A 13999-nucleotide genomic window follows, 5' to 3' on the forward strand; every position below is an offset into this window, starting at 1 on the left:
CCCCTATAAAGAAGGTCGTAGCTGACACAGTATGCAGAGACAGCTGCATTCTCCCTAGAGAAGAGAGATTTGCTTGTTTTCTCAGATAAATCAATTGACTTTGCTGGAAGAGTAAACTCAGCAGGAGCTGTTCACGTGCATAAAATTAAGCTTTTGCACATTTTACTACATGGGGCCTTTTTCTGTTCTGAGATGAAAACTGAACCTTGAAGTTCTGATATATTTTGGTTCCTAAGTGTCTGACAGTAGGACTTTCTCATCCCATCATAACCCATCAGGTAGGATCACTGGACTGGTGTGTCTCATGGACCTCTGTTTCACAAAGGAGAGGATCCCAGTAATCCTCTGGGGGGTTCTTGGCATTTTTATTCTTTAGACCTAAGCTTTTACCACTTGACTTCAAGTACATAACAGAAATCTTAGTGAAAGTCTGGGAGATGTCTTCAGGACACGAGTCACCTATCCTGCCCATGTAGGTTCAGATAGATGTAAACCTTCCTCCCAGGTATTTGTCTAATTGGTGATTATAATCCAGTGATGTGGACTCGATGCTCTTCCTGAGCAATCCGTTGATGCGCTTCACTGTCCTGATTTTTAGAGATTTTCTTCATGTCTGCCCTAAAGCTGCTTTGCTCTCGTTTTAGCCTTTATTTGCTTTCCCATCCCTATTGAAAACCATGAATAGTTTAGGAGATGTCACTTGGAGATGATGTTTTCATTTTGAAAAGTCGCTGTCCTCTTTTCCCTCATGTTCTTATCCCTGAACCAAAATAACCCACTTCTCGTTTTTTTTTTTCCCCATAGTTCATATTTTATGGACATGCTGCCTGTTTTTCTCAGCTTTTTAGAAATGATAGCTGGGTAAGAAGAGATAGTGTCTCTAAGGGCAATTGTATACATCTGAATATGTGAGGAGGAGCTATACAGTAAGATTTGAATATAATTTCAGGTAACACCGACACAGGTTGATGACCGTGATTTCTTGTTCGTTGAGGTTACAGCAAAAGAAAGCATACAGTAAACACTAGAAATGGACGTAAAATAAACGTACATCTATTTTCCAGTGCTGTTAATAAGCATCATCCCACAATGTATTTGTTATAACTGATGAGTACTTTGACAAACAAGCAGTGGATGAATGTCTTCAGCCACTAAGTTTCTGCTCGTTTGCTGCGTTGGCAGGAGAGTTCCACTGTGGGTTTGAGGACGGTAACATTTGCCTTTTCACTCAAGATGACACGGACAATTTTGACTGGACAAAACAGAGCACTGCCACTAGAGACACAAAATACACCCCGAACACGGGGCCGAACGCAGATCGGACTGGCTCCAAGGAAGGTAAGCTCCAGCGGTGTGCGTGGTCCCCCTTGGGCTCCACTGGGGTGAGGGACCTGTCCAGGACAACCAGTTCAGCCAGCTACATCATTTGTCCTAATCCTACCAAGAATAAGCGTACTTCAAGGACTTCTAAAAGAAATTGCCGGTGCTGAGGCGTGTGGCTGGTCCCAAAGCACAACCCAATAATGGTGCCATTAACCATCTTGTATTGTTTCTGTTGTGCCATTTTCAAAGCGATTGCTTTCACGTTACAGTCTAGTGGGGAAATGTTCTGGCACATCTTGAAATATTCTTCTGGTTTATGTCACTTAAATTCTAACTTGGGCTCTCTCAGACTGTCACAATGAGATTTTTTTCTTGCCCCATTTTTACTTTGGGTTTTGCTAAAATGTGTAATTTTCAATCTGCTACCCCTGTTAACAGAAGCGTGCCATCTTGACTGCAGTGTATATTTGCATTTGAAAAGTCAGACATATTGTGCTGAATTTATCAAGTACTGCAGTAACTCATGCTATTTTATTGTATGCCCCCAGCTTGCACTACCAAAGGGGAAAAAAAAATCATACTGCATTGTGTTTGCTTGGTTGGATTGAGTAAATGCTATCTCAGTTGTTGGCACAGTCCGGGATCAGAATAAATGAATATTGTCTTCTCTCGGGAAAGTGAGCTTTTGAACATGTGATTGACATGGGCGGTGGAAAATGTTCCTTGAAAGGTTTCCATCAAGATATTTTCCCCTTATTTTAAAAGTCCTCCCTGCTCACTGCTTATAGGAACAAATTGCAACCTTGAGCCTGAAGTCTGAACCCCATCATAAAGTTTTTTTTCTTTTCTTGTGCATGTACAATGTTACATTGATTTGAAGTTGTTTACGAGTACTGACCTGCTAGCCCTGATTTTACTCTTGGTTGAAAACATGTCTTTGAAGCAATTGTGGTAAACACACGAGCTTAATGCAGAAGAAAGATGTCCCAGAAACCATGGTGTTGTCAGATGAATGTGAAAAATGAATTAAGATGATTGATAGCCCTGGTGTCTTCCTGCATGTATATGTGTTGGAATTTGAAGACTTAATGATTTCCATTTGGACTTCCCCTAGGTTTCTACATGTACATTGAGACGTCACGCCCCAGGCTGGAAGGAGAAAAGGCCAGACTTGTTAGTCCTGTTTTCAGCGTCGCTCCAAAAAATCCTTACGGAGCTACGAACACAGCCTATTGTTTTAGCTTCTACTATCACATGTATGGACAGCACATAGGTGAGAGAAAGCCAATGACCTTGTCTTTGCACTTTGGGAGAAATAGCAGGAGAAATGGCCACTTGTGTGAAAGAAAAGCATGGGAGGACTGCCAGCACCTTCAAGGGCCAGTTGCAACCCAAGCTAGCAAGAGAGGTGCCTGGTAGCATCCTAATTGTTATAAAACTCTGTTGTCCTCTAATCAGGACGCTAGCAGGAGCCCCTCTTGCAGCTGGGAAGTGTTCCACGCGTGCATGAAGTTCTGAGCATGGGAACCTTAGAGTGTGGAAACAGAAAAGGTGATATTTGCAAGGACTTTGCCCAGTACTAGCACAGTGCTTTGAGTCACTCCTTGCTAGACTCAGGATCAAGCCGTTAGCAGCAGCACTCCTCACGTGCTGGCAGCAGCACACGGTGATTTGTAAAAGCCATGAACAATTTGCTCACGGGCTGTGGGAGTGCATCTTTTCAAGGTGTATCCGTACGTCTATTTTTACTCATAGCTCTTTCAACATACACATTTAATTTCTTTGCGTAGTATGAAAAAAAAGTGTGGGAAAATATAAAAGTATAAACGATAGACAGCCAATTTTTCTAAATCCTGTAAATCCCTGTGGGGTGCTCAGTGCTTACCAGTGTGTCAAGAGGCTTTCCAGTGCCAAGCTAACCTGACTTGATGTATTTTTATATATATTTCAAGGGCAAACACATCCTCACAGTGCATTCTGGTGGTTGCTTCGGGAAACCTTCGCCTCCCTCCAGGCAGAGTTCAGGTTTTAAACAGAGCAGACAAGTTCACTTCGTTTTTTTGTCAGTTGTCTCTGCACTGCTGAGCATGTGAACGCAGCCCCAGGTCTAAATTCTCCTGGCTCTACGTTGCAGCGGGAGCTTGGCTGTTTGTTGGAAGGAAGCGATTGAGCCATGCCATGCTTTAGTGACAAAAATATAAACTACCCTGTATGGTCAAACCATACCATATACCAGACTATTTCTGGTATATGACAGTGAAGAGCAAAGTTACAGACATAAAGGCTCAAAGAGTTTTAAGATTGGGGTAAAGGACAAGAAAAACAGCCACGGAGTGACCTCGTGTTGGTGCAATTTTGGGTTTTTTCCTGGGCTACCTTTTCACCTGCTGTCTGTGTCTTTAGCTTTTTTTCTGAGATTGCCCTTTCTTATTTATGTGTAATTTCTTGAATCAACAAGTGTAATGCTGGCTGGTGAAAGAGCTGACCCAGAGGTGAAGGGGGTGACCATGATGATTAGGGCTTATAGTTACATCGGATTTGTTCGTGGCAATGTGGACACCTAGTTGTCAGAAACCAAAATTGCTCGATATCACTTTTCTTCTTTAATGTTAAAAAAACAGTTACCATCATTTTATCTTATCTACTTTTGAACAGTTAGTACAAAATTACTTATTATTCTGTCTTTAAAGAGCAGACTGGCAGAAAAATAGTAAATTAGTAACATCAGCCATGTATTTGAATGCGTGCTCATACATGTCTACTGAATTCAACATTTAATTCCTCATAATGACAAAATGCTATGAAACACATGAGAATGTAGCCTGCATACAAGAAATAAATGATGAAATCAGCAAATATATACCATTGGATTCCCCAGATGTGAACTCTGTCACTGAAATTGTTTACATGAGGATAATGAAAAGAAAAATGTAATGAGTGATGATATTCTAAGACTTCAATGATTTAAGCACATGATTATTGTATGAACAGATGAGGTAACTACTTGGATGAGTTTTTATAGGTTTGTAGTCTTGGAAATTACTTTGACTTAGGAAAGGGGTTGTTATAACGCAATAATTTGCCTGGACGGATCAAATCTGGTCATGACACAGCGTTTCAGATGAGGCAGCTTTGTGGTAAGGATGGCCACCAGCCCCCTGGGCTGCATCAGGCAGAGCGTGGCCAGCGGGTCGAGGAGGGGGGGATCCTGCCCCTCTGCTCAGCGCTGGTGAGACCCAGCCAGGGTGCTGGGTCCAGTGCTGGGCTCCCCAGGACAGGAGAGACAAGGGCTTACTGGGGAGAGTCCAGCTCAGGGCCCCAGAGATGATGAAGGGACTGGAGCGTTTATCATATGGGGAAAGGCTGAGGGAGCTGGGGCTGCTCAGCCTGGAGAGGAGAAGGCTCAGGGGATCTTATCAATGCTTATGTATTCCTGAAAGGAGGGTCTAAAGAATATGGAGCTTGGAGATGCTCAGGGACAGGGCAAGATGCAATGGGCACAAATTGAAATAGAGGCAATAGAGGCAATTCTATTTAAACATAAGAATTTTATTTTTTTTTTTTTACTGTGAAGGTGGTCAAACACTGGCACAGGTTGCCCAGAGAGGATGTGGAGTCTGTCCTTGGAGATATCCAAAATCCAATTGCACATGGTCCTGGGAACCTGCTCTGACCTACCACGCCTTGAGCAGGGGGTTGGACAGTATGATCTCCAGAGGTGCTTCCAACCTCAGTGATTCTGTGGGAAATATTTAATTGGTAATACTTTTTCCAGAAGAATTACATTTTATTAAGGATTAATTCCCTGTGGATAATTCTAAATCTTATTCCTAAAACAGATTGACTGTTTTATCACAAGCTGTTGGAAGCCTTGACCCTTCACCGCTGTTCTGGAATTTGCAGCCAACATATAGAAGGGGCTTGTTATCCCCATTTGGGAACAAGCGCTGCCAGTCGGGGCAGCTAACGGCTGTAACACGCGCTGCCAGCTCATCGATTTCTTCACAGGAGCAGGACAGGAGCTGCTAACTGAGACCTCGTATGTGATCTCTGTGCTGAAGGCTCTCTCTTTGAATAACCTTGAGCTGCTGATTCCTGACCTGACTTCACTGAAAATTTAAAGCGTCTTGCAGAGGAATTTGCCTTAAATTCCAGCCTGTTCCTTCTGAACAACGTGTTCAGAGAAGATACATGGCCATTAAACTTTGATTTTTCATCCAAAGTGCTGTAGCACTGCTCAGCAGACTTTGGTGCTGCAAATCAGCATTTCCACTGGGTTGCTTTATTCTCCCTAGTTACCAGTGTCCATAAGATTTCCAGGCAGTATTCAGGTTATTATTCCCATATCTCACGGGCAAAGGACTTTGTTTCCAAAAGAGTTTCGGTGCTTATCAAAATGTTTCTGCATTTCTGTCAAGGTTTTGGAGGATCCCTAATAAAATGGAAAATCATTCTGGAATCATAGAATCATAGAATGTGAGGGGTTGGAAGGGACCTCTGGAGATCATCGAGTCCAACCCCCCTGCCAGAGCAGGACCAATCTAGGGCAGGTCACACAGGAACACATCCAGATGGGTCTTGAAAGTCTCAAGAGAAGGAGACTCCACAACCTCTCTGGGGAGCCTGTTCCAGTGCTCTGTAACCCTTACGGTAAAGAAGTTCTTCCTCATGTTGAGGTTGAACTTCCTGTGCTCCAGCTTGCATCCATTGCCCCTTGTCCTGTCGCAGGGCACAAGTAAAAAGAGGTTGCCCCTTTCCTCTTGACACCCAGCCCTCATCTATTTATACACATTAATCAGATCCCCTCTCAGTCTTCTCTTCTCCAGACTGAAAAGCCCCAGGTCTCTCAACCTTTCCTCCTAAGGCAGGTGTTCCAGTCCCTTCATCATCCTCGTAGCCCTCCGTTGGACTCTCTCCAGTAGATCTCTGTCCCTCTTGAACTGGGGAGCCCAGAACTGACCGCAATACTCCAGGTGTGGTCTCACCAGGGTAGAGTAGAGAATGATGCTCTGTTGCTGGTGTGGGCTGGTCTTGGAGGCTTAGGGGAAAAGATACTTCATCCTCCAGTCTTAAAAATGAGTGACCCCAGTGACATCAATTTGTGAATGTGGCTGTTGCACTGTATTGAAAACAAACAGCCTACCAGTTTATCCAGCTCAGCTCTGTGCCTGCTGTTCAGGTCTTCAGTGTCTCTGGAGAGAGGCTGAGAATCCCTGTAGCGATAAGGAGAGGTACTTGGGAGGCTTTGCAGGGAGCAGAGCACAGATCTGAGATTAGCCCTTACGCTGTAGCACAGCTCTGACGAGATAAACACGGACCTACATCCCATGCCATGGCAGTTAGATTCAGAAAGATAAAGTGTTTTTTTTTTTACCTGAAATAGATGGCTCTTACTTAACAAGTCAGATTGTAATTCCTGACAGATCACACAGAGCTAACTCAGAGAGTGCTGGCTGCCAGAGAAAGTGCCTGCGCTTCGCCATGCATCCTTCAGAAGGAGAAGGTAGATTATCCCTGAAGTGTGAGAGAGAGAGAAGTTCCCGTTACTTGATTTGCAGCAAACAAGAAAATGAAGAGTCACTGTCCTTATTGTGTCTCTGTGTTGAGACATAAAGAGGTTGAAGTTCCATTATAGCTGTCACCATCTTTTCATTTGAATCTGTATTTCCGATTTTTCCATCTACACCCCAAAAAAAGGGGCATTTCTAATTGACGCTCCAAGAACAATAATTTTTCTTATCATTAGAGAGCTGTCACAAAACAAAACGTGGAAGCAAAACATGCTGTCAGAGCACGCTGTGAAGGCTGTTTGTGTTCACACAGTGGTGAGCGCTCAAAACGTCACCCCGGTGTCGGAGCCGGCGACGTCTCGGGGGCACCCTGCGTGCTCGGGGCAGGGTGCTGTCAGAGAGGAAGCTTTATTCCTTCGTTCACAGTGGTTGCTCCTGCCCACTGGTTCTGTCTGCTACTCAAGAGTCACTTCGTTGCTCATTTCTCTAGAGTTTGGAATAATTTGCAAGTGTTTAGATGAATTCTTGCTGAACACCCCTCAGTGTGAACCCTATAGCCAGCCCCTCTGCCCCCACAGCATCAGCTTTGCAAAGGCCACGTAACTTTTCTGGCAGAATTTCAAGGACAAGCATCTGTTGAAGGTGTAATTAGTTAAGTTTTCAGCGATGTTTCGGGCAGGTGCGTGTGCATATTTTGGGTGGGTACACCCATAGGAACCAACATGCTGGGCAACGACTGAGCAGATCTGAATCACAGAACCACAGAATCAGTCAGGTTGGAAGAGCCCTCTGGGATCATCGAGTCCAACCATTGCCATGACACCACCATGGCAACTAGACCAGGGCACTAAGTGCCATGTCCAGGCTTTTCTTAAACCCCTCCAGAGATGGTGACTCCACCACCTCCCTGGGCAGCCCCTTCCAATGGCTAATGACCCTTGCTGAGAAGAAATGCTTCCTAATGGCCAACCTGACCCTCCCCTGGCCAAGCTTGAGGCTGTGTCCTCTTGTCCTATCGCTAGTTGCCCGGGAGAAGAGGCCGACTCCCACTTCACTACAACCTCCCTTCAGGTAGTTGTAGACTGCACTAAGGTCACCTCTGAGCCTCCTCTTCTCCAGGCTAAACACCCCCAGCTCCCTCAGCCGTTCCTCATAGGTGGCTATTTTTGATATCTTAAGTATGACTGCTCTCATTCTGCTATTAATTTGGAGAAATTATGTGACATAGAGAGGCTGAGTATGCTGTGAACAATCTTAGATCTCTGTAACCTCAGCAGTGATGGAATTACATGCTTTTCATACCACAATTACTCAGTTATTCCGAAGAGCCCTGCAGCATGGGCTGTATCAGCCTGCACAAACAAGTGAAACCATTAGCCAGCAATTCATCCCTTGCTTGATATAGGCGTTGCTTTTTGTCTTTTAGAAAAATAGCATTATATGTAACTCTATTTTATAACTTTAGGTAGTCTTGTCTAAGACCCTCCTTTTTTTTCAGACCACAGACCCAGCACAGTTGTTGAAAAAAGTCTTGGAGAGCAGCAGGTGGGAAGGAAGGGAGAACTACAACTACCTGAAGGGAGGTTGTAGCAGAGTGGGAGTGGGCCTTTTCTCCCAGGCAACTAGCGATAGGACAAGAGGACACAGCCTTAAGCTTTGCCAGGGGAGGTTTGGGTTAGACATTAGGAAGCATTTCTTCTCAGAAAGAGTCATTAGCCATTGGAAGGGGCTGCCCAGGGAGGTGATGGAGTCACCATCTCTGGAGGGGTTTAAGAAAAGCCTGGACATGGCACTTAGTGCCATGGTCTAGTTGCCATGGTGGTGTCAGGGCAATGGCTGGACTCGATGATCCCAGAGGGCTCTTCCAACCTGAGTGATTCTGTGATTCTGTGATCTGAACTGTTGTAGCTCAATACACACCCTGCCCAAGAGCTGTTGTTGCTGTTTGGCAGAGGGCTGAGGCTGAGCAGCCGCTCGCTGGGGTTACTGGGCTGGGCTGCAGGGCTGCTCTAGGGAACCCTCCCGAGCATCTCCCTTCTTGCAAGCTCTTTCTGTTTCAGGTCCTTTTGTTTTACCCAGTAGTGCACGTGTAGGCAGAGCCAGAATGTCCTCGTTAGAAGCCGTGTTTCCTTTGTGCTGCTGCTGCACCCTCCCCTGCATTTGAGAAATAAAACGCTGCAGTGGGAGGCAGGTGGGAGACGTGGTGCCGCCCAGTCGCTCGGCGAGCATCACATCCCCCACCTCCTTCACAGAAGATGTATGGCCTCATTCTGGGCACCCTGGTGTAATAGCCGTGATGAGAATATTTGCTGCTCCATTACACGTTTAGCCTTATATTTTTCAAGGCGCTGAGTTTTGCTGTTGCTAGAAATAAGAACTTTTTATTAGCAGGAGCTGAGTCACTGTGCAGCTGCCTCAGATCTCAGAGGTTTCATTGCGAATATAATTTGTATGAGCTTCCCAGCTGCCATGCCTAGCACCCTAAAAAAACAGTAGTCTAGTGTGAACTTGGCTGTCTGAACTTTCTTGAATGAAGGCAAATGCGATGATTTACATACACCACTGCCCCACACATCTGCAGCTAACAGCGGTGGGCAAGAAAGAACAAAATCTCCAAACTATGTGAATTACTGAACCCTGATAAATGAAGTGGATGCATTTGCTGTCTCTTGCTGCACCAAGACAGTCTGATTTCTGGTCATGGTCTGAGACATGAGGTTAACCAGAGAGAAAGGCTCCTGAATGCGGACAAGCTGTTACCTGTTGCAAATAATGTCTGTGCTGGAACCAGTAACTTAATGGTCAGCAGTGGGGAAAGACCCAGGTCTGTGGGGTTTTTCTCAACAGTGAGGGACTTTACCAAGGTTATTTTAACTCAGAGGATTATGTTGGCCTTCAAAAATTCTCCTTAGCAGGAGTAAGGGCATCACATCTGTCTTTGAGATAGACTTGCCAGGCTCTATGGCACTTTGGTTGTGGAGTCTCCTCTGGAGACATTCAAAACCCGCCTGGACGCGTTCCTGTGTGATAAGGTCTAGGTAATCCTGCTCCAGCAGAGGATTGGACTAGATGATCTTTCGAGGCCCCTTCCAATCCCTGACATTCTGTGATTCTGTGATTAGTTAAATGATGTACAGAGTGAACAAGAAGTTGGACAGTCTTTATAAGCAAGAGCTCAGCATAAAGCAACTAAGCACAGAGTTCCCAAGTTTAAAAGTTTTTGAATTTACAACAAGAAACTCTCCACATGCGCTCAGACCTAGCAGAGGTCCATGCAAAACGGGCAGGGGAGTGAGCAGGGGCCTGCTGCTGTCCCCAGCCCAGCACCTCCGCTCCATCAGAGAGCCTAACCAATTCCAGTTCTCCACCTCTCTTCTAGGAAGCTTGAACGTTTACCTGCGGTTGAAAGGTCAGACCGCGATAGAGAACCTGTTGTGGTCTTCAAGTGGAAATAAGGGACAGCACTGGAACCAAGCCCGTGTTAATATAAACCCCCCAACTTCATTTCAGGTAATGGCTTGTGCATCGCACACCGGGAACGGGAGTGTTTGGTTTTCGAGTGGGGGCCTGTGTATGCTGACCCTTTCCTTCTGACACAGGATTTCACAGCTTCATTTCAGCTCTGAAAGCTGCTTTATGGACAGGTAATTGCTTTCCTTGCTTTAAATAGGTGAGCACCATCGAGCTGAATAATGCACGCTTTAATGGCAGGACAGCTATTAGCTTGAAGACAAAATGTCTTTCAGTTTTCAGAAGACGCTGATAGCTGATATAAAACATTTTTTTATTTCAGATTAGCAACTGGAATACAAAATTACTTCCCATGGAAAAAAATATTTAGGGTCCGTTGTACAGTGCCTGTGTTGGAGGTTTCCTGAAATACACGCACTTTTTGCAGAAAAAGGAACGATCTCTGAGGCTTTGCTGAAAGGTACAGCAAAGAGCCAGCCCAGAGCTCCTGCTACAGCCCAGAGCTCCTGGTACAGCCCAGAGCTCCTGGTACAGCCCAGAGCTCCTGCTACAGCCCAGAGCTCCTGGTACAGCCCAGAGCTCCTGGTACAGCCCAGAGCTCCTGGTACAGCCCAGAGCTCCTGGTACAGCAGAGCTGCACTCCTCCGTCACGAGACGCACACAAGTCCTGACAGGTTTTCACACATTTCATTTTTGGTTTGACAGTGAGATGCTGATAGACTATTACGGGCAGTTCTCATTCACGCTGTGAGCTCTTTGGAACTGGAGCAGACCCAAAAAGGAGCTGCCTCGAGCAAGCCCTCGTGTGTTTGAGGCTGGGAGCATCGCCACGGCGGATGGGAGTCACAAGCTGTGCCCTGCCGTGTGATGTTCTCCAGGCTCCTCTGTCCCTTCTCTGTAACCCCCAGGTCCCCTGGGGGAGATAATGGCTTTTGGGAAAAAGAGTCACTCAGTGCAAGTCAAAACTGCTCTCTTAAACATGCAGATTGGGATTCACTTTGTGGGTAATTGCTGATCCTGACCCTTTGTTTCCATTTCCATGGATGAGAGGCAGTGGCAGAAGAGAAATAATTTGCCATACGTGAGCGCAGAAGCATTGCATGGGGGGAAAGTAGAGGAAAATTGAAGGAGAGGAATATGTGAAGTACAACGTTACACGGTGCTTGAGTGGAACAAAGTGGCAGAATTGGGGAGGAAGAGTGCAGCGAAGAGGGATACGAGTGTTAAAGTACATTCAGAGCATGGGGCCAAGTACAAGGGAGCTGAGCAGAGCGGGTGAGTTCTCTGTTGGTGAAGTCAGGATAAATGCAAGAAGTCTGAACAGCGAAGAAGAGAAAAAGTATTTAGTACCCGAACATAATAAATGGAGTGGTAAAGGGAGAGTTACCAGGGTCACGTCTGCTGCTGGTGCACCTCCTCTGCTTGGCTATTTTTCACCTTTGACATTGTGTTTAAAGGCTTCAGCATAAAATGAATGTAAAGCCGTGAAGCTCTGCACAAATATAACAAATAAATGTCGGAGCGGTTGGAGCCTTAAATTACGTTTTTAGCAGCTCTTGCACAAGCAAACTTTATTTTCCATTTAGGAGTGTAAGTAGGGAAGAATATAAACCTCCCAGTTAAATTTAAGGAGAGTGAATTGAAGTGAATCTTTGCAGTAAAACAGTACACTGACACAGGAATTAAAACTTTTTATAGGTTAATTTATATGGGTCCAAGTGCAGCCCAGATTTGTTTTATACCTTCCCAGTCCCTATGATTTATAACAAAGCTTCTGTCGTGAAGAACTGAGAGGAATGCAGTGCTTTGAATCAGAAAGTTGCATAAAAGCTCTCTTTGATGCAACTTTCTTATATTCTAATTTATATTCTATATATTCTATATTCTAATATTAACTTATTAAGTATTTTTAAAGAATAAACACCAAAAAGGAGAGCACGTGGAAGTGATACATTGCACGCTGGCATCTAGGAAGGTGTCTATTTTAGTTCAGATTTGAGCAGGAGCATCGCCACCGCCTTCAGCTACACTTTCTTGACATTTTCTTGCGTCAAAGGCATTTTTGGCCAAAGAGGGACTGATCTGCCCTTAAGTAAGTGTCCCTGCTGGACCACGGAGATTTTCAGCCCCTTAGAGGGCGTGTAAGGGGCTTACATCCTTGTCATCACGCTGGGGACATTCGTGAGGCTCCTCTCTACTTATGAGGAGACTGACCAGGAAGGTAAAATCTGCCTGAAATCCTGTTGAAGAGGCACAAGCTCAATCCCCTGGAGACCCTGGGGATAACTCTGGGGGCACTAGAGGGGCTTATTTCCATTTCCCCTGTTAATGGCCTTTGCTCTACGCGTAAGCCCCTCTATTCTCCAGCTAAACGCAGTATTTTTTAACAACAGCTTTGTAAAGTCACGGACACGCAGATAACAGGCTTGGTGGGATGCTGGTAGGGGGTTCTGACCACCCAGGCCCTCCTGCAGCCAGCTGGGATCCACAGGCTGGGCTGTGCTCCATGATGCGTGATGAGCATGTGGCCAAGCGGGCTAACAGCAGCCCGTCTCTGAGGCCCATAAAATGCACTGCCAAATGCAGATTTTAATTAAATGCTGGCCGTTGTATTTGTGTAGAGTCCTTTTGCCTGGAAACAGTGTTTTTCCTTATCAGGAAAGATTTGACTTTAAACTCCGTTGCCTGGTTGTACGCCTGCTGCCAAGGAGCAGGAGGGCAAGCTGTGCATGGGGGAGAAGAGAAGACACTTTCCTCTCAAGCTGAATACTTCCCATCGTGAGAGGTAGAGTCGAAATCTTGTCAGAGGGATAATTACCTGAGACACTGTTTTCAGACAACAGGGTAAATCATGGGAAAACTTACTCTTTCCCAGTTACAGTCCCCTCCTGCATTAATATCCACCTCGTTGTAGTAATTAACCTACAGCGTCGCACTTGAATAAAATACCGATGGAGTCTCGTTGTGGTATGGTCCTTGGGTGATACTCATCCAGCTGGACTCGCTGCCAGACCCCTGTGATTTACAGGGTCATCTCCCACTGCCCTGAGTGATGGTCACTCGTCGTTTGGAATGGAAGGGATTAATTTCAAATGAACTGTATTAACGAGCAAAGAAACGTTGGAAGCTGCCAAAAGAAGAGGCTTGGATCTGTGTCCTGCTGAAATCAGTGACAACAGAGCCCATCCGAGTGCCCCAGACATCTCCCTGATGCAGTTAAATCATTATGGAGTGTAAATTAAGTATTTTGCTCCAGATGGAATTAATATTTTTTTTCAAATTGACTCTACCCCCAAGAGTTAATGTCTCCATTAGTGCCACAGCATGCCCTTATAAAATCCACTGAATTTCATGCATATATTGTCGCAGATCAAAGTTAAAAAACTTGTCATCTAAGTTAACCAAAAATATTTCAAAGGACTGAGGTGTGGGGGGGGAAGGGAAGGGAGAGATAACTGTGCAAATGGCGCTGCTTGGGAAATGCATTCCTTACATAATTCCTTCATCTCTTCAGAAAGGCTTTGAAGTTTTCTAGTGAATAAATTTCTCACAACACAGAATGAATCCACTCTTCTACAAAGCTAATTAAGCAGCCGTATGGCAGGACAGCGTCACATTGGGTTTGGGGAAGGCGAGCGGATAATTTTGTTTCTTTGGTACAATAGCAATCCGTAGCTAATTACAAACATCATGGC

General features: G+C 45.2%; 1 protein-coding gene across 2 annotated transcripts in view; it reads left to right on the forward strand.

The window, feature by feature from the left end:
- The window catches only part of MDGA2 (MAM domain containing glycosylphosphatidylinositol anchor 2), a 320069-nt gene that overhangs the window by 301983 nt on the left and 4087 nt on the right, over window positions 1-13999 (forward strand). For both annotated transcript variants that reach the window (XM_068416528.1, XM_068416529.1), the window contains 3 exons: window positions 1183-1338; window positions 2438-2596; window positions 10213-10343. In XM_068416528.1, coding sequence (XP_068272629.1) covers window positions 1183-1338; window positions 2438-2596; window positions 10213-10343 — 446 coding nt within the window. The remainder of the gene's footprint in view (window positions 1-1182; window positions 1339-2437; window positions 2597-10212; window positions 10344-13999) is intronic.

The sequence above is a fragment of the Nyctibius grandis genome, chromosome 20, assembly GCF_013368605.1.
Source record: "Nyctibius grandis isolate bNycGra1 chromosome 20, bNycGra1.pri, whole genome shotgun sequence".
Taxonomy (NCBI): domain Eukaryota; kingdom Metazoa; phylum Chordata; class Aves; order Nyctibiiformes; family Nyctibiidae; genus Nyctibius; species Nyctibius grandis.